This window comes from Chiloscyllium plagiosum, unplaced genomic scaffold (genome assembly GCF_037043375.1).
Source record: "Chiloscyllium plagiosum isolate Xiang-an unplaced genomic scaffold, Cpla_swu_hap1 HiC_scaffold_21, whole genome shotgun sequence".
Lineage (NCBI taxonomy): Eukaryota > Metazoa > Chordata > Chondrichthyes > Orectolobiformes > Hemiscylliidae > Chiloscyllium > Chiloscyllium plagiosum.
The window spans coordinates 28,201,058-28,225,131 of record NW_028270159.1 but is presented as its reverse complement, the minus strand read 5'-3'; the positions used below and the strand labels follow the sequence as shown (position 1 = coordinate 28,225,131).

The 24,074-nt window shown below is 40.5% G+C and overlaps 1 protein-coding gene across 7 annotated transcripts in view; it reads right to left on the bottom strand.

The window, feature by feature from the left end:
- strbp (spermatid perinuclear RNA binding protein) overlaps positions 1–24,074 on the bottom strand; it is a 181,569-nt gene that overhangs the window by 30,001 nt on the left and 127,494 nt on the right. For 5 of the 7 annotated variants that reach the window (XM_087998444.1, XM_087998443.1, XM_087998442.1 and 2 more), the window contains 4 exons: positions 22,866–22,970; positions 16,483–16,691; positions 10,507–10,674; positions 6,562–6,696 (listed from right to left, as the gene is read on the bottom strand). In XM_087998444.1, the coding sequence (XP_087854570.1) occupies positions 6,562–6,696; positions 10,507–10,674; positions 16,483–16,691; positions 22,866–22,970 (617 nt within the window). The remainder of the gene's footprint in view (positions 1–6,561; positions 6,697–10,506; positions 10,675–16,482; positions 16,692–22,865; positions 22,971–24,074) is intronic. The other 2 variants (XM_087998446.1, XM_043720134.2) reach the window with 1 other exon arrangement.

The following is a 24,074-nucleotide window of genomic DNA, read 5'->3' as shown; positions in this document are numbered from 1 at the left end:
AAGATAACTGAATCAGTCAAGATTTGGAGATGCCGGTGTTGGACTGGGGTGTACAAAGTTAAAAATCACATAACACCAGGTTATAAGTCCAACAGGTTGTCTATCTTATACGTTCCTGGCAAGGATGCCCGGAGGCATGGTACATTGGGGAAACTGAGCAAAGGCTACGACAACGGATGAATGGGCACCACACAACAATCAACAGACAGGAGGGTTCCCTCCCAGTTGGGGAACACTTCAGTGGTCCAGGACATTCAGCCTCGGACCTTCGGGTGACCATCCTCCAAGGTGGACTTCGGGACAGGCAGCAGAGGAAAGTGGCCGAGCAGAGGCTGATAGCTAAGTTCGGTACCCATAGGTTGGGCCTCAACCAGGACCTTGGGTTCATGTCACATTACAGGTGATACACATACATACACACACACACACACACAGACTCGCACACAGACACCCACACACACCCTTATAGACACACACACTCCCACCCGCACCCCCTCACAGACTTAAGACACTCTGCACTCACTACAGACACAGACACAGACAGACACACACACACACACACAAACTCTCACCCCAGATAGATAGACACACACACACAGACAGACAAAGACCCACATGCACACATATATTTTGTGTGGTGAATTTGTACTTGCAGAGTTACATTGTACTTTGCTCAAAAGCTGCATACATTCATGTAGAACTCTGAGCTCAAAAACTGCATGAATTTATGTAAAACTCTGTTATCTGTTTAGATTAGAATCAATCTAAACATCAGGTCATAGACAGAGAACACAGGGGGCTAACACCTTCAACATATTGTCTAGCTATCACCATTGTTAACAGCTAACCCGAGAATGCAACTTTTTAAAAAAAGGGTTTTGTGATTTACACATGAAAGTAGTGAAACTATCACTGTATTCTAACAGATGAAAGGCTTAACAGACAATCAATTTTTCAATGTATAATTTCAGTTACATCACACTGCAAATTTTTGCGATAAATTCTGTTATGATTGAGCCCTCCACAATCACCTGAAGGAGCGTCGCTCCGAAAGCTAGTGCTTCCAATTAAACCTGTTGGACTATAACCTGGTGTGGTGTGATTTTTAACTTTGAATCAATCAAGAACCTGAAAATGTTAAGTCTGCTTCTCTTCCCCAAACTTCCTGCCTGAATCACTTAGTAATTCCAGCATTTCTTATATTCATTTTAGATTCCTAGCTCCGCAATGTCTTGCTGTTATCAGGCACTTCAACCCAATAATATCAGGTTAAAAGGTATGGCAATGACAAGAGTTATGCAAAAATTAAAAATGGTAAAACTTTCAAACAAGATTGCAACATGCCTTTAAACAATCCAGTTTGCATTTTAATGGCAGAGAAAGGAAGAGTGAGCACTCAATTTGCTCTCAGGTGATGGGTCATTGAAATTTTTCAAAAAGGCTACAAGCTTTCATCTTAGTTTTTTTTTAAAATATAAACTGTTGTCATGCATATTTTAAAGACTTCAGAAAACCTGGCAGGTAGAAGTAGGTAAGAAGGGCTAGATCCATAAAATAAGTGGTTATCCCAAGCTTAACTCCAATTAAGTGACCCACCTCCACACACCCCGCTGTTCCTTACATGACCTGCAAAGTTTCCTGAACAAACTCTTACCCACAGTTACAATCTTCCCCTGCCACCAGGTTCCTACCAAACAAACTCAACTACACTTTACTCACCCCACACCCTAAGTTGTGCTAATTCCCAACTGCACTTTTCTTTTTAAAACCTTATGTGCAGCCAGTCCATCAGACTGCCTTTTGACAGGGAACCTAAGTAATTGTGGAGAAAGTGAGGATTGCAGATGCTGGAGATCAGAGCTGAATAAGGTGTTGCTGGAAAAGTGCAGCAGGTCAGGCAGCATCCAAGGAACAGGAGAATCAACGTTTTGGGCATAAGCCCTTCTTCAGGAATGAGGAGGGTGTGCCAAGCAGGCTAAGATAAAAGGTAGGGAGGAGGGACTTGGGGGAGTGGCATTGGGAATGCGATAGGTGGAAGGAGGTTAAGGTGAGGGTGATAGGCCGGAGAGGGGGTGGGAACGGAGAGGTCGGGAAGAAGGTCAAGAAGGCAGTGCTGAGTCTGAGGGTTGGGACTGAGATAAGGTGGGGGGAGGGGAAATGAGAAAGCTGGAGAAATCTGCATTCATCCCTTGTGGTTGGAGGGTTCCTAGGCGGAAGATGAGGTGCTCTTCCTCCAGGCATCGTGTTGTCATGGTCTGGTGATGGAGGCGGCCAAGGACCTGCATGTCCTTGGTGGAGTGGGAGGGGGAGTTAAAGTGTTCAGCCACGGGGCGGTGTCCCAGAGGTGTTCTCTGAAACGTTTCGCAAGTAGGCGGCCTGTCTCCCTCATGTAGAGGAGGCCACATCGAGTGCAGCGGATGCAGTAAATGGTGTGTGTGGAGGTGCAGGTGAATTTGTGACGGATATGGAAGGATCCCTTGGGGCCTTGGAGTGAAGTGAGGGGGCGGTGTGGGCGCAAGTTTTGCATTTCTTGTAGGGGAAGGTGCCAGGAGTGAAGGTTGGGTTGGTGGGGGTTGTGGACCTGACGAGGGAGTCGCAGAGGGACTGGTCTTTCCGAAACGCTGATAGGGGAGGGGAGGGAAATATATCCTTGGTGGTGGGATCTGTTTGGAGGTGGCGGAAATGACGAAGGATGATACGATGTATCTGGAGGTTGGTCGAGTGGTAGGTGAGGACCAGTGGAGATCTGTCCTGGTGGCGATTGGAGGGGCGAGGTTCAAGGGCGGAGGAGCAGGAAGTGGAGAAGATGCGGTGGAGAGCATCGCCAACCACTTCTGAGGGGAAATTACGGTCTTTGAAGAAGGAGGCCATCTGGGTTGTTCGGTATTGGAATTGGTCCTCCTGGGAGCAGATGCGGCGTAGGTTTAGGAATTGGGAATATGGGATGGCGTTTTTACAGGGGGCAGGGTGGGAGGAGGTGTAATCTAGGGAGCTGTGGAACAGTCCATCTTCCGCAGCTACACTGGCACCACCCCCCACCTTTTCCTCCGCTACATCGGCACTACCTCGTGTTCCCAAGAGAAGGTTGAACAGCTCATCCACTTTACTAACACCTTCCACTATGACCTCAAATTTACCTGGACCGTATCAGACTCCTCCCTCCCCTTCCTAGACCTCTCCATTTCTATCTCGGGCGACCGACTCAACACGGACATTTACTATAAACCGACCGACTCCCACAGCTACCTAGATTACACCTCCACCCACCCTGCCCCCGTAAAAACTCCATCCCATATTCCCAATTCCTAAACCTCTGCCGCATTTGCTCCCAGGAGGACCAATTCCAATACCGAACAACCCAGATGGCGTCCTTCTTCAAAGACCGTAATTTCCCCTCAGACGTGATCGACGATGCCCTCCACCGCATCTCCTCCAATTCCCGCTCCTCTGCCCTTGAACCCCGCCCCTTCAATCGCCACCAGGACAGAACCCCACTGGTCCTCACCTCCCACCCCACCAACCTCCAGATACATCGTATCATCCTTCGTCATTTCTGCCACCTCCAAACAGACCCCACCACCAAGGATATATTTCCCTCCCCACCCCTATCAGCATTCCGGAAAGGCCACTCCGTCCGCGACTCCCTTGTCAGGTCCACACCCCTCATCAGCCCAACCTCCACTCCCGGCACCTTCCCCTGCAACCACAAGAAATGCAAAACCTGCGCCCACACCTCCCCCCTCCCTTCCCTCCAAGGCCCCAAGGGATCCTTCCAAATCCGTCACAAATTCACCTGCACCACACACATCATTTACTGCATCCGCTGCACCCGATGTGGCCTCCTACACATTGGGGAGCCAGGCCGTCTACTTGCGGAACGTTTCAGAGAACACCTCTGGGACACCCGCACAAACCAACCCAACCGCCCTGTGGCTGAACACTTTAACTCCCCCTCCCACTCCGCCAAGGACATGCAGGTCCTTGGCCTCTTCCATCGCCATACCATGGCAACACGACGCCTGGAGGAAGAGTGCCTCATCTTCCGCCTTGGAACCCTCCAACCACAAGGGATGAATGCAGATTTCTCCAGCTTTCTTATTTCCCCTCCCCCCCCCACCTATCTCAGTCCCAACCCTCGGACTCAGCATCGCCTTCTTGACCTGCAATCTTCTTCCCGACCTCTCCGCCCCAACCCACTCTCTGGCGTATCACCCTCACCTTAACCTCCTTCCACCTATCGCATTCCCAACGCCCCTCCCCCAAGTCCCTCCTCCCTACCTTTTATCTTAGCCTGCTTGGCACACCCTCCTCATTCCTGAAGAAGGGCTTATGCCCGAAACTTCGATTCTCCTGCTCCTTGGATGCTGCCTGACCTGCTGCACTTTTCCAGCAACTCATTTTTCAACCTAAGTAATTGTGCATGCTTTGGGATTTTTGATTTCACAACTATAAATTGCTACCTCGTCTTAGTAATGATTGTAGCCTACATCTCAAAAAAGAATTATGGCTGGCTTTGAAGTACTACCACTTGTTTAACACCTTAAATTTTTCCACTCTTGACCTGAATTGTGCAATTGCATGAATTGTAAGACAAGAACATATGGGAAGATCACAACTAAAGTTTCCTTCCCAGCCATGATCCTAACTTGGAACTATTTTGCCATTCCTTCACAATCACTGGGTCAAAATCCTGGAACTGCCTTCTGACAGCTCTGTGGGTGACAATACATTTAAAAACCTGTTCAGTGATGCTATGACACACCTCTGGAGCAGGTGGGACATGAATCTGGGCCTTCTGGCTCAGAGGTGGGATATTGCTATATCATATCAGTCCTTGTGGGTGTATCTACACGCCAACAACTGCAACAATTCAAGATGTCAGCGCATTATCACTTCTTCAATGGGAATTAAGGATGGGCAACTAATGCTGATATAGCATGTGATGCCTACTTCCCCTGGAAATTACTTAGTATCCAACCAAACATGGAGAGATGCAAAGTGACAGTGCAAGAAATGCAAGTGACTTCTCAAAGATATTGGAAATAGCCAAACTTAAGATGCTAATAAGCGACATCTTTCCAATTGACCTCAGTGGAAATTATGAACGGTTGGTTTCATATATGCTACCCATAACAAGCATGAATGACACAAGCCGTTAAGCTGTACCATGTTAAATCTTTTTTAATGAAACATGGATATGCTTTATTATAGATACTTCGTTCATGTATAAATCTCTATATTATTATAAAATAATTTTGATTGACACTTCAGAAAATTCTTCCTTGCTACCATGCAGTAACAAAAAAGGCATTAAACTCAGTCTTTTTTTAAAAATTCATTCACGGGATGAGGGCATCACTGGCTAGGCCAGCATTTATTGCCCATCCCTAATTGCACAGAATGCAGTTAAGAGTTAACAATATCATTGTGGGTCTTGAGTCACATGTAGGCCAAACCAGGTAAGAATGGCAGATTTCCTTCCCTGAAGGACACTAATGAAGCACATGGGTTTTTCTGACAATTGACAATGGATTCATCATCATCATTAGACACTCAATTCCAGAATATTTTTTCTGCTGAATTAAAATTCCACCATCTGCCATGGTAGGAGTCAAAATCCAAGCCCCAGAACAATTCTGGGTCTCCGGATTAACATCCAGCGATAATAACACTAGGCCATCCACATAACTTTACCTTATGAATCCTTTCCCAGTCAAAAGTACACAATAGAATGGATTCTGTCACTGCCGTCATTGCTCGCGTACAGTTGGGCATAGTTGGTCAGTGTTTAACACTGATGCCACACAGTGCCAGAGACCCAGGTTCGATTCCAACCACAGGTGACTACATGTGTGGAGTTGCGGATTCTTCCTGTATCTGTGTGGGTTTCCTCCGGGTGCTCCAGTTTTCTCCCACAGTCCAAAGATGTGAACTTTGGGTGGTTTGGCCATGCAAAATTGTCCAGTGTCCAGGGACCTACTGGCTAGGTGGATTAGCAATGGGAAATGCAGGGTTACAAGGATAGGGGGTAGGGGGATAGGTCCAGGTAGGATGCCCTGAGGGTCAGTGTCAACTCCATGGGCTTATTGGCCTGCTTCCCCACTGTAGAGATTCTATGTTTCCACATACATGTAAATCATTATCAGTATTTGGCTGAAACAGCATAATCAATGCACACAGGTTGAAATATCAGGTAAGTTTTGAAATTTCAAACAAGAAGCTGACTTGTAAACTGTGGATACTGCAATCCAGCCCATATAGAGAGATAACACTAACATGGTATTATTTAAACAAAGGAGATAGAAATAAACTCAACTGTCTGCTGCAAGTACTCCAAAGAGCAAAAGTCATTCACTGATCTGCTCACAGACATTGCTAAGAAAACACCAAGTGACATTTGCTATTTTAAATTCATTTTTTCCAAACAAAATGCAATGGCTATTCAAAATTAGATATTAAAATTAAAGCATTAAATTCTAAAATAAAGTACTTTAGACACTGTAAACCTGAACTAAATATCAGCATAAACACAAATATTTGCAGTATTAATTTCTAACATACCTCCATAACAAAGCGTTTGTCATGACTACCACCAGTTTCAGATATCAATTCATATTTCAAACCCCTTCTCTTCTCATTTAGCTCCATAACTGGATTTTTTCCACTGGCCGTTAGGATTGGGCCCTGTGTTCTCATCTAAATATGAAACAAAACAAATGAATGAAAGATTTAATGCACCATTGCATAGTTGGTTTTAAACAGCAGGCAATAAGTCCATTCAGAACTTGAGTTCACGTTGGACTTTGTATTCATCTGTTTTTTTCACTGATTTCTGGGGACTCCCAGCTATACCGGGAGGGTTGGAAACTCTATCAATAGTTTTTCCAACATTTATTTTCTCAGAACATTGTGTATTTAGTGCAGTCCCATACCATAAAAAGACTTGCACATTTATAACATCTTATCATATCTGTCATCTATGTCAAGGGAGTTTCATAGACAACAAATTACTTTGATCATTTCAGATATCCAATTTTATGGAAAGGCCCCAAACTAGCACACCATAATGTAATGTGTCAAGTTTAGAATAGGGATGCAGAATTGGTTCAAGGATAGAACACAGAGGGTAGTGGGTCACTTTTCAGATTGGAGGCCTGTGACCAGCAGTGTGCCACAACGATTGGTGCTAGGTCCATTGCTTTTTGTCACATATAAATGATTTGGGTGTGAACATAGGAGGTAGTCAGTAAGTTTGCAGAGGAGACCAAAATTGGAAGTGCAGTGGATAGTTAAGAAGGTTACCTCAAGAGTACAATGGGATCTTGATCAGATGGGCCGCGACATGGCAGATGGAGTTTAATTTAGATAAATGTGAGGTGTTGCATTCTGGAAAGGCAAATCAGAGCAGGACTTATATTTTTAATGGTAAGGTCCTGGGCAGTGTTGCTGAACAAAGAGACCTTGGAGTTCAGGTTCACAGTTCCTTGAAGGTGGAGTCTGAGGTAGGTAGGATAGTGAAGAAAGGGTTTAGTGTGCTTTCCTTTATTGGTCACAGTATTGATTACAGGAGTTGGGAGATCATTGGTTGGGCAACTTCTACAATACTGGTTGCAATTCTGGTCTCTCTCTTATAGGAAGGATGTTGTGAAACTTGATAGGGTTCAGAAAAGATTTACAAGGTTGGAGGGTTTGAGCTACAGGGAGGCTGAAGAGGCTGGGGCTGTTTTCCCTGGAAGGCTGGAGGCTGAGGGGTGACATTGAGGGGCGGCACAGTGGCAGGCACTGCTGCCTCACAGCGCCAGAGACCCGGGTTCAATTCCCGCCTCAGGCGATTGACTGTGTGGAGTTTGCACATTCTCCCAGTGTCTGCGTGGGTTTCCTCCGGGTGCTCTGGTTTCCTCCCACAGTCCAAAGATGTGCAGGTCAGGTGAATTGGCCATGCTAAATTGTCCATAGTGTTAGGTAAGGGGTAAATGTAGGGGTATGGGTGGTTTGTGCTTCGGCGGGTCGGTGTGGACTTGTTGGGCCGAAGGGCCTGTTCCCACACTGTAAAGTAATCTAATCTAATCAAAGAGGTTTATAAAATCATGAGGGGCATGGATAGGGTAAACAGACAAGGGGTTGGGGGGGGGGGGGGGGGGGGGGAGGAGTCGAGAACTATAGGGCATAGGTTTAGGGTGAGAGAGGAAGATTTAAAAAAGGACCCAATGGGCAACTTTTTTATGCAGAGGGTGATGCATGAATGGAATGAGCTGACAAAGGAAGTGGTGGAGGCTGGTACAATCACAACATTTAAAAGGCATCTGGATGGGTAAATGAATAGGAAGGGTTTACAGCGATATGGACGAAGTGCTGACAAATCAGATTAGATTAATTTAGGATAGCTGTTCCCATGCTGTACATCTCTATGATTCTATGGAAGACTCAGAAACTGCAACTTAAATGATCTTCTTCACATTTTAAAAACCTTTAGAACAACTGGTTTCAGCCATATTATTTGTGGGTGAGTATCCCATTCAGAACAGTATTTCCTTTTAAACTAGCACACCATCATTCACGTTCTTACTTCTGAAAGATAATTAACTGCTACATAGTTGTAGATAGGATTTTGCATTATATTTGTCAACCAGCTGTATCTTGCTCAACCATCTGGGGATTTATGGTAGTGTCTGAAGCCAATTTGCTAAACTGGGATTTTTTTTCTAATCTGATTAAATTTGAAGGGTTTAATAAATATGAAGTCACCAATTACTTATGGGTGACATAAGCTGCAGTCGCAAGCATTTCAAACAGCAAATTCATGTCATGTGGGCAGTGAATCAGATGAAAGCAAGACTCTCGAGGTCTGAGAGGGGCATCTGGGATGGGAAGAACTTCAAGAATAGGATGTGCTCACTTGCAGTATTTCTCAAACCTAATTTGATGCAAGTCAAATGTTCACAAAAATCAAATTCTACTGAAGACATCTAAAGCTGGAATGAGAAACATGCATTCCAGCAACATATTTCTCTCAATATAAATAGGACAATTTTATCAGAAGAAACTCAACACTTCCGAAGCTGGTTTTTTGCTGCATAAAGATGGTAAAATAATAGCTAAGCAGTGCTGCTAGTCCATGCTTCTGAAATTTTAGTCCGCAATAAACACAAATGAGGAAAGGGTGGCTGTTATTTGTGCTAATTAACAATTCATGTGGAAAGTTTGAAATTTAGCTCTGCACATTTTGAAATAAGCTAGTCAGTATTTTGATCTGAAATATAACTATTCTTCTGAAGTTTACACTTTGCAGGAAAATTTTCTCATTTTGCATGCAGCATCCATATCAAACATTGCTGGATTAGACACATCACAGACCATGACACTCTACCTAAACTGCAAAACCATGAACAACAAATTCATCTCAGAATAACATTTCAATTTCCCCTTGTCATTATACACTTAAAACAAATTCATCAGGGAACTGGTATATAGTGGTAACTGATCCTTTTGCTGAAAGCACTGGAAAATGTGTTGGATTGGAAAATTGATATCTCATGTGGCAGCCATAAGTTTAATATAAAACAAATATTAGTAAAGCAATTTTTTTTTGCTTGGTGGGTGGGGGAGGGGGTATATTCAGCTCAGCTTTAAAAGCAGTTTGAACTTGCTTATCAACATAAAAAAAAAAGATAATTCATGCTAAAATGATCAGATTGAAGATTTTTGTAGGTGCCAGGGAAGATGAATGAGAGCTAAATTTACAATATTTTTTTACCTTAAAGTTGCTAAAAAACACAATTTGCAGTTTAAGTCTGAAAATTGTATTTTAGTCCAACTTGCTCACTCCATTACCCATGATTTGACCAAATAATTTTGAATCTATTTGCCAAACCACATCCACCACACTTTCAAAAGTTGATCAATTTGGTTTTGGATGTTGTTTGCTGAGCTCAAATTAAATGCATTAAGTGGCAATCAAATTTTGCCACTTCAAATGTTCAGGCAATCAAAAATACTCCAGTAACTTGATCAGTCAAACTTAACTGAAATATACTGCTAACTTAATGGGCAACTTTAATAATTCTGTTCGCACTATTAAATATTAATTTTTTTTCCTTTTAACATTTCAATTTGAAACACTGACAGAACTTGAAAGCTGCTCAACCTTTGCTATTATCCAATTAATTTGCTTTGTTTCACAAGCTTTTAAGAAAATAGTTATTTGCAACTCTAAAGCACATACACTTGGAAATGTACATCTTGGTTTCTAATTGCCCAACTGTAAACTTTTGGACAAGCATGGTAACTAGCTATGTCCAATATGATTACTTTCAAAAGAAAACAAAACAGTAAAAAGAAAATTAGTTTTATGTATATTATTTAACTAAATATTGTGAATACCAATTTTATTTAACCTGAAACAATGCAAATAGTTAAGGGTAAAAAAAAAGTGTGAAATATCAATGCAAATTAACAAATTGATTCTTTACACCATTTATTCATAGTTAGATATTGGAAATCTGGCACCTCTAGAGTATTGGTACTAGCAGCAGTAGCACAGCCAACTGTGTCATTGCTAGAATTTGTAGAAACCGTTTCATTCTTATCATCGCCTGAGGACTTTTCTTCCATCTCCTGAGATTCAAAACCCATCTTTAAATCCATACCAGTTGGACAGCCCATAGCTTGCAGTACCTGGAACAATAGTTACATTAAAACAAATGGTGATTTCAGAAGTTGAATGTTTGTTTTGCCCCAGTGGAGGATCTTGAAAAATTCCATTTAGCATTCAGATCACTCACGCAATTGCATTAATCAATTCACTACCACTATTTCTTTATTCTTGAAAGTTGGCAAGACTGACAAGAAAAAAGATCTAGTCGCCCATCTAGTTAATCTGGAATCTCACAGGTCGGCCTGGTTGGGGTTGTTGGGTCCTTTTTTCAAAAGGCAAATTAGTTATACAATAATTCAGCGGCTTTCAGAGTAATTTTTTGCTGCTCACCAAAATTAACAAGCTTTCTGAATTCAATTATGCAACATGCCATGATGTGTAGATTATTACCAGGGCCTTAAAAATATCATTCATAACTTTGAGTTGTTGTTAAACAACAGAAACCTGATCAGCATAAGATAGCTTGTTGCATTTGAAATCATGACTGTTACAGTCAACTGCAGAGTATCCAAATGAAGAATATTCGTGATTATTCTTGCTGCAACTGAACAAAGAGTTCTGTAAAACACTGCACTAAGTCCAAAAACTGCAGTTTTAAATTTGTATTTCTGGCTGAAATGGATTAATTAAAAAAAGAAATAACTGGGAAATTCTTTTACCTGGCTGGGTAGTTGAGGTAGGTAACCTCACAACCTTTAAAAAGCATTTGGATGAATACTTAATGCGTCATACCATTCAAGGCTATGGGCCTAGTGCTGGAAAGTGGGACTAGTGTAACTAGTTATATATTTCTAGTGGTACAGATGTGATGGGCCAAAAGGCCTCTCTTTGTACTGTATAATTCTATGAATCACTACTTGCATATTAACGAACATAAAGCAGTTTCATATATTAGAATTCTGTGTTTTAATCTGGTAATAATTGAGATAGTCAGCCAAACTACAGGCTTGAACTTATACCTATTCCTGACACATTTCAAAACACATTCCTCCTTTACCGTTCACACACCTTTCTGGATTCAATGTTGGAACATGATAAACTAGGGGGTAGGTTGCTAATTCACATTAAATTGTTTGGTGTGGCAGCATTTCCAAGAGATACATAGGATATCTGTCCTTGTGCAAAATCTAGGCCATTCTACATTTGTCTGAAAACTGAAGGATCTCAAAAGATCTTAACAGCTGGTATTAAAAACCATAATGAAAGCATTCGTTTGTAAAGTTGCTCAGCAATAGTTAACATGAATTTAACAGGCAACTTAATTGAATTGATAAGTGAATGAAGGAATACAGGAGAGCACCAGAAACAGCACTAAGCATACTTAAAAAAAGTCAACCTGGCAAAACTACAAATCAAGATTACCTGGGAGCCAAACAGCATAAGCAGCAAGTGACAGATAGAGCTAAGTGACTACCCAACAACTAATCAGATTTCAGTCCTGCCATATTCAGTCATGATTAGTATTGGACAATTAAACAACTCTCCACAACATTCCCATCTTCAATAATGGGTGAGTCCAGCACATAAATGCAAAGATAAGGCTGAAGCATTTGCAACAGTCTTCAGCCAGAAGGGCCAAGTGAATGGTCCATCTCTATCTCCTCCAGACCAGACTTCAGTCCACGTCATCCAGAAATGGTTGGGTACCATGTATTGAAAAGCTACAGGCCCTGATAACATACTAGCAATAGCACTGAAGACATGTGCCCCAGAACTCTGCGTGCGCCCACCCAAACCAAACTGCTCCAGTACCACTCAACATAGGCATTTACCTGACTTTGAAGAAAATTTCCCAGGTATGTTCTGTACACAAAATCAAGACAAATCCAATCCAACCTATTATTACTATCAGTGCATTCTTGATCAGGAAAGAGACAGAAGGCATCATCAGCACTGCTATCAAGCAGCATCTGTTTGATAATACCTGCTCACTGATGCTCAGTATAAGATCTGATTTCATTATAGCTTTGGTTCAAAAATGGTCAAAAGGACTTAATTCCAGAGACGAGGGGAGTGTGACCAGTCTATACACCGAGGCCACATTTGATCAAGTGTGGCATCAAGGAGCCTAGTTAAACAGGATTCAACTGGAATCAGGTGAAAATCTCTCCACTGGTTCAAGACATACATGGCACAAAGAAAGACAGTTGCGGTGACTGAAAATCAGTCAACTCAGTACCAGGATATCACCGCAGGTGTTTCGTGATAATTTCTAATCAACTTGTCGAGAGATGGTATTACAAACCTCAGGAGCAGATGGGACCCAGAGAGCGGGATGCTGTCACTGCACCACAAGTGTATTAGACCTAACAACCTTCAGCTGCTGCACCAATGACCTTCCCTCCATTATAAGGTCAGAAGTGGGGTTGTTCACAGATGATTGCGCTATTTAGCACTATTTGCAATGCCCCAGATACAAAAGCAGTTCATGTTCAATTATATCAAGAACTGTAATAGATCCGAGTTTGGGCAGACAAGTGATAAGTGACTTTCACGTCACACATGTTGAGATGGTCAGTGCCTGCCACAAGAAAGAATTCAACCATTACCCTCAACATTCAATGGCATTACTATAATTGAACACTCCCCCTCACCCCCTCTAATACCAACATCCTGGGGATTATCATTGAACAGAAAATGAACTGGACTAGCCATACAAATACTGTTGATACAAGGGCAGATCAGAGGTGTGGAATCCTGCAGCATACAACTCACCTCTGACCTGACCAAAGCCTGTACACCACCTACAAGGCACAAGTCAGGAGTATGATTAAATATTCTCCAATTGCATGGAATGAGTGCAGCTCTAAAAACACTCAGGAAGCTTGACACCATCTAGGATAAACTAGCCCAATTTATTGGCACCATATTCACAAACATTCACTCCCTCCACTGCCATAGCTAAGTGGCAACATAGTGTGGCATCTACAAGATGCATTGCCGAAACTCACCACGTGACAGCACATTCCAGGCCCACAACCATTACCACCTGGGACAAGGGCAGCAGATATATAGAACACACCACCATGTGCAAGTTTCTGTCCAAGCCACTCACCATCCTGACTTGGAAATATAGCACAACTGCTCCAATGTCACTGGGTCAAAACCCTGGAACTCCTTACTACGAGTGTGGATCTACTTGCATCAAATGAACTGCAGCGGTTCAAGAAGGCTGCACACCACTACCAAGGAATGGGAAATAAATGCTGGGCCAACCGGCGACATTCACTTCCCATGAACAAATTAATTTTTTTTGCACTAGTTGTGGAAAGGCAGATATTCATTTGGAATCCTAAGTCAATACTGCAGAATGTGAGTTATGTAGCTAATAGCCCCACACAAACTCTTTGTCTCAGCTATGCCACCATGGGTGTCAAAAGTAATGAGAGAATCTTCCCCTGAAACAAGTAGAAAAATTAAAAGGTACGTAGTGACCCAGCTATAGCATTTTCACAATAACATTGATGTAAGTATGAAAAAGAGATGACATAGTGACTCTTGGCTAATAATAAAGCTTAGGGAGCAAAACTTTCAAAATGAAATGTCAATGCATTCTTGGCCAGCTCAATATTATATCACGTAGATTGTGTGAGGACCACAAATCATTTTTACCCCATTAGAACACACACATTGTAACTTACATGCAAACTTTTACTGCACTTTTTCTTTTAGGATGCAAATAGTATCAATACTCTTCTTCCAAACCAAGTAGTGTGCTATATTGTTGATCCCAGTAATAATTTAAAACTTCTGCAAAATTGGCCCTAATTTGGAATACAATTAGTTCACAACTAGTGCTGAAAATTGCAGATTTCCACTATCATCCACATTAAAGATTATATGCAAACGTAATCAGTCTTTTCCACACATATTCTCAGTACTCTGTAGTTTATTTATGCAGAATTTATGTTTTACTATTGATCCAGTTGTTGTGGTTTTTCCACTGATCTTTGAGATCAAGTTAATACCTGGCTTCTAACTTCTGGTTCTGCTCTTGATATCACTGTAATTTTGTTTCAAGATACGTAGGCACTGCGAGCAAGGACAGCGTTTATTGTCCACCATTAATTTTGTTGATCTGAGTGGCTTTCTAGGCCACTTCAGAGGCAATGACATTTCTGTGAATCTGGAGTCCCAAGCAGGCTTGATTGGGTAAAGATCAAATGATAAGTCCTCAATGACATATGAGAAAAACAGAGATTCAAAACCAAGGTCTACTGTGCCCAAAAACTGTGAAGAATACGATTTGAAACCTAGGTGTTTATCAACATGTTGTACTACCTTCATAAAACAACTTTAGCTGAGGTACATCAATCTTTAATAGCTCATAAAAAGGCATATTTCCTGGAGACACTAATCCCGCAAGGAATTTGCAACCTTTGCCTCATTTATATCAAGGTGATATTACGATTGGTGACTGTTGAATGAATGAATGCTAGGTCCATTGTAAATATACAAGTCCTCAGCTCACTGCCCAAAGAAGGCAGCATTGTTATTCTATAATACAAATGGCCGAAATGAAAAACAAAACGTCATAACTCCAAGCGACAAAATGTCAGAAAGATAAACAACTAGTAATCTTGGGTGGAAATTGACATAGTGTGGACTTTCCAGCCCTATAGAGGTCAGGAACAGCAGCAAATACTGGTGCTGGCTAGTGTATGCATTTCACGGATTCTGATGCTGTCTGCTATGAAGGAGGTAGCCAGCTAACTCTTTAAAAGGGTCTTGGCAATGATAATCAAAAGGAAGTCAAATAGGATTTTCCAAATCAGCCTTCAGTTCTCCATCTGAACTGGGGACTGGGTGGGGTTGCAATCCATAGGCCAGAAGACTGAATTCCAGGTAGGCTGTCCTAGTTAACTTGGTGTCAGTGTAGCAAATGGCCACACCCACAAATGCCATTTTTTTTTAAAACTTTGAATTTTAAAGATGTTGGAGAGATAGTAACCCAATATTACTGGAACCTATAGATTCAACAAACAAATTGCATCAGGTCACAACTGGATGTTAGTTTTGAGTTACATGTCTCAGGAGTACCTCCCAATACCTACAACTGGCTTGCACACCCAGTGAACATTTCCAGTTTCTTTGAATTAGGGTACATGCGGAACTTCTTTTATCAACCTGTTGAAGATATTTCTGCCAAGATTTAAGCTGCAACATTCTTGCATCCAGTCATCTCTCTTATGAATAGATTTAGTTGTCAAGTTCTTGTTCTTGGATAGGAACAGATGTATGACCAGAGGTGAGAGGTCCATTGAGGGAGAAATAAATTTAACACCCAAGAACTGGCATTTTGGATGGCTAAAGCAAACTTAAACGAAGCAAATCTGAAAGTAGAATACTGCAGATGCCAAAAAATGAAATAATAACAAAAATGCTGAAATGCTTAACACATCAGGCAGCATTTGTGGAGGGCAAAATAGAGTTAATGTTTAAGGTTGATGACCTTACTCTGTTTCACTTAAGGAGAGGCAGTTCGATTGAAAAACAGTCTCCTTCAATAGTTGGCAACATTTAACAATAGGTAGAAACACAATGTTAACATGAAGTGCAAGTGGAGACAGATTGAAATGAATTATTCAGCATACAATGATCTTTAAGTATAGCAATTGCATGCAAGAAATCAGAACAATATTTACTCACTAATAATGGATCGATCAAAAAAATTAAATCCAAGTAAATTTGATTGTTGCCTTCAGTAGAAGTTGCCTATTCATGGCATGATTACAGATTCAATGAATATTTTTACCCAATTAGCACTATCAAAATTTACTTGAACAAACTAAGAAAACATCACATTGCAGTGGGCTACCATATCTTACCTTAACTGCTACATTAAGTTTGGCTGTTTTTTTGGAAGGTCCTGAGGCTTCATAGGTTTTTCCATCAACATCCACAGACATAGTGAAAACAGGTGCATGCACAGGACCAGATTGTGAAAGAAGCTTGTATTGCAAACCAGGTTTAATTTGATTCAGCCTCATCAGAGCATTCATAGGTTGGTTAACGTCTATTGTTTTGCTTTCCATTACTAAAAAGAAAGTGTAACAAAGAAAATCTTAAAACTCTTCAAAAGTTTTAATTTTGTTAGAAAGAATAGTTCTACTTTAGAAATAAAACCATGATTTTTCTGTCTAAAAGCTTAACAGATTTAAGATGTATAAACCAAGTTTTGATTTCACCAAGTTTTTTTTTATATATGGGACTTATTGTGCCCTCAGAAACCTGGCTGATTTTTTTCTGTGTAGCCAGTAGATGTTATTTTAATGAAACATTTAACTGATAAATTTCTGGGAGTTTAAGTACAAGCGTACCTTCCCACAAGTCACTCCAGACACACAGCAAACATTATGGGGAAATCATTACCATACTTATGGTTTGCTTCTACTGTCCTGTTCTTTCTAATATTGCGTGAACTAATGCCCAACTGACTTCATCCATAACCTTTTATTCCAGTCACCCATAATCTAACCTATCTTCCTCACCTCTGATGCAGTGTAACTAACTGATCTCCAATCATTTTGCTCCACCATTAATGGTTTGCATCTTGGAAGATTTATCTCTAACACAATTTCTTATTCAACCTTTCAAAATCACTAATCTTTGAAACTCTGGCCCCTTTTTATTCTATGTTCCATTTTGGTTAAATGTAAACATCTGAAATAGAAACAGAAATAGAGCCCGTCAAGTCTGTTGTACCATGACTTTAGCACCCTTACCACAACCTGAACCTCACGTCCACCACGTAGCCATTTGACATCATGTACAAGCTAGAATTGTAGTCCAATTTAAATTGAAATCTGCAAATTTGATGAATTTCTATCATAAACTCTGCAATTCGCTCCCGATTTCATTCACCATCCCATCATTAAGAATTACATCAATATTTTGTTTAAGCTAGGAACTGAATTTCAATTAAATATTCTAAAATGTCAGAAGGTTTTCTTCCAAATCTGTCTTTATTTCATACCTATCTCAATAATTTGAAAAATTTACAGCCTGGGATGACATTTAGCCTGGCATGGACGAGTTGGATTGAAGGGTCTGTTTCTCTATGCTATATGACTCTATGAATCAATGTTTGCTCACCTGCCCCATTCGCATGTTATGCTTCGCCCGGTCAAACTCTATTGCTTCCCACTCCGCCTCGAGAACCCAATGAATTCCAAATCTCATGTACAAAGTCTTGTTCTCTCTATACTTTTGAAAACCTTGAAACTTGCCTGATCTTATTCTGATTTCCTTCAGATCTTCTCTTTTCTTTTAATCCATTGTTACTGGCAAGGACTTCAATTGTTTTTTTCCTCCATGCTTAAATCTTCTTTTACCATATTAAGTAATGCTTTATAGATGCAAGTTATTGTGCATTGAGATCTCTCTCTCTTTCAGTTTGTAAACTAAAAATACAAGTTTTTTGCGAATACTAACACTCCATTGATAAAACTAACACTTTGCCAATATGGTTCAGAGTTGCTGAAGACTCTTAACTTGCCACCTTAAGTAGTTTCCAATTTGTTAGCTAATGCCAAACCTGCAACAACCAATATTTTAGCCCATCTCAAAACTACATTCTAAATGCTCCATTCAACACTCAAGTTTAGAAATGGAAATAGAAGCATGGAAAGAGGTTATTTTACTCATGCTGTTGAAAGTATTAGTGCCAACTATAACCTCATTATCTTGTTCTTTTCATGCATCCTTTAATACACAATCATTTAAGAACTATAAATACTTTTTACTCTTCAAGATTGAACGTGCCAGTTTCAAAAGTGACAGATGTTTTTATTACCTCTTCTAGATTCCAATAATTTCCGTTTGAACAAAGCTTCAATTTATGGCCTGTATTGTGATCCATTAACCATTGGAAATGATCTCTAATTGTCTTTGACACTTTCAATAATTTCACCCTAAACTGTTGTATTCCAGAAAATATAGCAAAAGTTGCAAACCCTCCCAACATTTGCATCACTCGAATAAATTTAATAAATTTCACCTTTTCATGCAATTAATATAATTTATTGAATAACGTACACTGATTCGAGTCATAGAGGTCTACAACACAGAGAAAGGCCTTTCAGGCCATCAAGTCTGGGGGCAGTTACTGTCCCCTCCACCAAGAGGGAAAGTTTTTTCTTATCTCTCCCTCTTGCCTACCTATGCCCCTCAATTTTACACGTACCACTCATGTCCCCTCAGTCTCATCCACCCCAATGAAAACAATTCCAGTCTATCCAATCTCTCTTCATAAATGAAACTCTCCATCCCAGGCAAGAGCCTGGGAAATCTCTTCTGCACCCTCTCCAGTGGAACCACGTCATAAGAAATAGGAGCAGGAGTAGGCTATCTAATTCCTGGAGCTTAAAAATGTGTTGCTGGAAAAGCGCAGGTCGGGCAGCATCAAAGGAACAGGAGAATCGATGTTGTGGGCATAAGCCCTTCTTCAGGAATGAGGAGTGTGCGCCAACCGCCCCGTGGCTGAACACTTTAACTCCCCCTCCCAATCCGCCAAGGATATGCAGGTCCTGGGCCTCCTCCATCGCCAGACCATGGCAACATGACACCTGGAGGAAGAGCGCCTCATCTTCCGCCTAGGAACCCTCCAACCACAAGGGATGAATGCAGATTTCTCCAGCTTTCTCATTTCCCCTCCCCCCACCTTATCTCAGTCCCAACCCTCAGACTCAACACCGCCTTCTTGACCTGCAAGCTTCTTCCCGACCTCTCCGTCCCCACTCCCTCTCCGGCCCATCACCCTCACCTTAACCTCCTTCCACCTATCGTATTCCCAACGCCCCTCTCCCAAGTCCCTCCTCCCTATCTTTTATCTTAGCCTGCTTGGCACACCCTCCTCATTCCTGAAGAAGGGCTTATGCCTGAAAAGTCAATTCTCCTGTTCCTTTGATGCTGCCTGACCTGCTGCGCTTTTCCAGCAACACATCTTCAAGCTCTGATCTCCAGCATCTGCAGTCCTCACTTTCTCCTATCTAATCTCTTGAACCTGCTCAGCCACTCAATAAGATCATGGCTGATCTTTTTTGTGGACTCAGCTCCACTTGCCCGTCCACTCACCATAACCCTTAACATCTCTCTTATAATGTCGATTCCAGAAGTGAACTTGATATTCTAGCTGTGGCCCAGCTAACTTTTCATACAGTTCCAGAATCAACACCCTGCACTTAAATTCTAAGTCTCAGCTAATAAAGGCAAGTACCCAAATGCCTTATCTATACATCCCACTAATTTAAGGGACCAATGAGCATGCCGACCAAGATCCTTCTGTTCATCATAAAGTCACTTAGTCAGAGAGATCTAGAGCACAGGAAAAGGCCCTTCGACTCATCGCCAGTCAAGAACAATAGCTATATATTCCAATCCCATTTTTGAGCACTTGGCCCATAGCCTTATGTGCCTTGGCATCGCAAGTACACATCTAAACACTTATTAAACATTGTGGGCTTTTACTTCCACAACCCTTAGAGGGAGCTCCAGATTCCCACCACCACTGGGTGAAAATTTTTTTCTCGCATCTCCTCTTAAAAACATTTTACCCCTTACTTTAAGTCTATGATTTCTAAACATTGATCCCTATATCAAGGGGAAAAGCTTCTTCTTGTAAATAAGAGTCATATACAGGATAGACATCTTACTCACTTCCCCTCTCAACGTCCTCTGCTCTAAGAAAAACAACCCTAGTCTGTCCAATCACTCATCATTACTGAAACTCTCCAACCCAGACCAACATTCTGGTAAATCTCCTCTGCACCCTATCCAGTAGTATCAGATTCTTTCTTTCTATAATGTGTATCCAGAACTGTACACAACACTGTAGCTAACCAGTATTGTATACAGTTCTAACATAACAACCCAGCTCTTAAACTCTATGGATCAGCTAATAAAAACAAGACTCCCATATGCTTTCTTACTCACTTTACCTACATGACCTGATACCTTAAGGGACTGGTGTACATGCACTCCATGTCCTTCAGATCCTCAGTATTTCCCAGGATCCTACTGCACATTATATAATCACTGGCCTTATTTACCTTGCTGAAGTGCGTCATCACACCTTTACTGGATTGAATTCCATTTCTCACTGATCAGCTCATTTGACCAGCCCATCTATATCCTTCTATAAACTAAGGCTGCCTTCTTCATTATTCACTACCCTACCAATTTTTGTATCATCTTCCTATATTAAAGTCAGTACAGACTATTTCTCCATTGTCACTTCTTTTGTACTCCAAGTCCCACATATACAATATAGAATTTTTGACTTTTTGAAACCATTTCCATCTGCTGTATTGCTTTTTAACAAGCCACATTTCTGCACAATTGGATACTTTGTGCTTGTACATCAAGAATTTTAGCACTTACCAGCTTCTGTGCATTGTTCAATTATGTAATAGTCTTCTGTTGTGATAACTCTATGAATTGCATTTACCACAATACTTAGTTCCCTTAATTACCTATCTTTTCTTGTACATTCACATCTTTCCTCCAATTTCCCGTATTCGTTTGATACAATTCCCTCTGTTCACACATCCAGCTTATTTACATGTATGGAAAACCAGAAAAAGCCCCAACTCAGATGAGTAGAACATGCCATGGGCTACATTCTGACAATCAAAAGAAAACATCAACGTGCTCCTTTGTTTTTGCTTTGTGTCCTGTTATTTAGGCTAGCATGTCATCATGTGTCTTGTTGTTTACAAGTTTAATATTTGGGACTTCAAGTGCATTTTGAACTTTTTTTGTCATTGCAAAAGTATGTTCAACAATTTCTCAAATTATTCCATGCCATTTCAAATACATGCAGTAGATCTCTGATCATCAAATATTTTCACTATTTTCAAGTATCCTGCTATCAAGTATCATGCTATCCTGCTATTTGGAAAGACAGACTCTGAAGCTGTTTTGCTTGGTGAAATTAAAAAATAAATCACTTTTTTTGATACACTTACCATAGCACTTTACTGAAATCTGTTACAATATAAAAGTATGCAGATGTAAAAATCAAGGACTTTAATACATTTAGATTTCTATACAATGTTGAAAAGCTTGAATGTAAGTAAGCTGAATGCATTGAGGAAACGGATATTGTTTTTCAAACGATGATTCCGACAGCCTTGAGTAGGCGCCATGGAGGGCAACAAAGATAATACTACATGTTAAGAGGTTGACGAAGGATAGATACCATGTCACTGACTCTTATTGCAAAAGAATACATTTGGAAATAATTCAACAAGGCTTTTCAGAATCTTTAGATGACAGTAACAATGGTCCAAACAAATTGGTATTGCTTACTCAAAGTTCAAAATCTGAGAGGACAGTTAAAAATAGAACTTAACAATGGATACAAGGAGAACCATTTGACATATATGTTTGTTGATGTCAATAAAAAAAATTCACAGGAAAATCGGATATTTTTCTGAAAAAGTGCACTGAGGACTTTGACGAGAAAGCAGAGTGTTGATTTTGATCAAAAACACCAGTTTGTTGGGGATAATGGCTTTCGATTGATCATATAATACATATCACATTGTTTCACATTGGGTAGTTAACCTATATCAAAATTAAGACCATAATCTTATAATTTCCTTCACATTGAGATACTTGGTCTTAGGCATCATATTCTTAAATGATCCTGTTCTTTAATTCAAGGGTTTTTAAAAAAAATCATATACTGAAGGTGGATCTTAAGAGTAAATATCAATAAAAGGATAATAGTTTGTTCTGATATAAAGCAATAGTTCCAGTCCCATGCAATCCCACGTTATAAGAAAATCATGTAATAGCAGCACCATTTAATACAACGGGAGCAGAATCACATTATAGCCAATTACAGGTAAGGAAAGTTTGTGTTTTACAAATAATGGTTTAAATTATTCAATTGCATTATAGCCAATTCGCGTTGAAGATTCATGTATTGTAGCAGAACTGACTGCAACTCGCATTTACAGAAAGCAAGTTGTTTTGAACAAAAATATCAGAAAGAGTGTTGGTAGATTTATGATAATTCAATGTTAGAATAAACATAATAGAATTATCACTTGAAACATTTGCTTTAAAAACTTCTCCACCTGGAAGAGATGGTTGCAAATTGGGTATTCAATAGTCTAAATAATGAAAAACACAGGTTGAAATATGCCCCCAAGTGTTCTATTGTCTAAGATATATTGATGGGGAAATGTAGATATTAGCATACTTTTTCTCAGGTTCCTTTTCATCTTTTTATTTGGATCTTTGTCATCTCCCATACCATCTTCATACGGTCTCTTCAATGGTACTGACAGTGGACCTGCAAAAAAACCTGAAGCATTTTACTTCACTTTTTGTAAGGTGAAAGATCTCATCAACAAAATTATGGTGATTTGTACTGCAATACTATGGTTTTGACCATTATCATTCTTCGAGATAGTATTTAAGAATAAGGGTATGCCTTTCAGCTTGTTCAGCCTGCTGTGTCATTTAATACAATCATGGCTAATCACATGCCTTTTACCAAAACTATTCCCATAATCTTTTGCGCTATTAATAGCCTTCTGATCACCAATTTCTACATCAAACATACTCAGACGGAGCACCCACAGCCCCCTGGGGTAAAGAATTCCAAAGATTCTTACTTTCAAGAATAACATAGAACAGTGCAACACAGTACAGGCCCTTCGGTCCTCGATGTTGTGTCGACCTTTTGTCTTACTTTAGGATCAAACTAACCTACATACCCTTCATTTTACTATCATTCATAAGCCTATCCAACAGTCATTTAAATGTCTCAAATGTATCTGACTCTACAACCACCACTGGCAGTGCATCCCATGCAACCACCACTATGTAAAGAACCCACCTCTGACATCTCCCCTAAACCTTCCTCCAATCACCTTAAAATTATGTCCCCTTGTGATCAGTGAACAACTCCTCAGTTGTTACACAAGTAAAATGATCAAGCTACGCAAGATAAAACAACAAACTTACCTTTGCTATGCACTACATATATTGCAGTATCTCAGATTCTGAGAGGCCTACCAAGTTAGATGCTGAGGGAGTGTTTCCCCTGTGAGGGAATCTACAACTAAAATAGACAGTATAACAAACAAAAAAGGGGGTGAATTAAGCTGGAGATGAAATTTCCTCTGAAGGTTGTCAGTGTTTGCAATTCTTTTCCAGAGATCAGTGGAAGCTGTATTAGGGAATATATTGAAAAGTGAGTTGAACACCTTGGTAATTCAAAGCAATCATGCAGTTTTGGAGAGGGAGGGGATGTCAGGAATGCCAAGTTAAGGTCACAATTAGAACGCATGAGCATGTTGATTAGTGGAGCAGGTTTAAATGAACCAATTGGCCTACAATTGGTTTTTATACTATTTGTGAGGGAATCTATACCAATATGTTTTTGGAGGGGGCCATACATTTA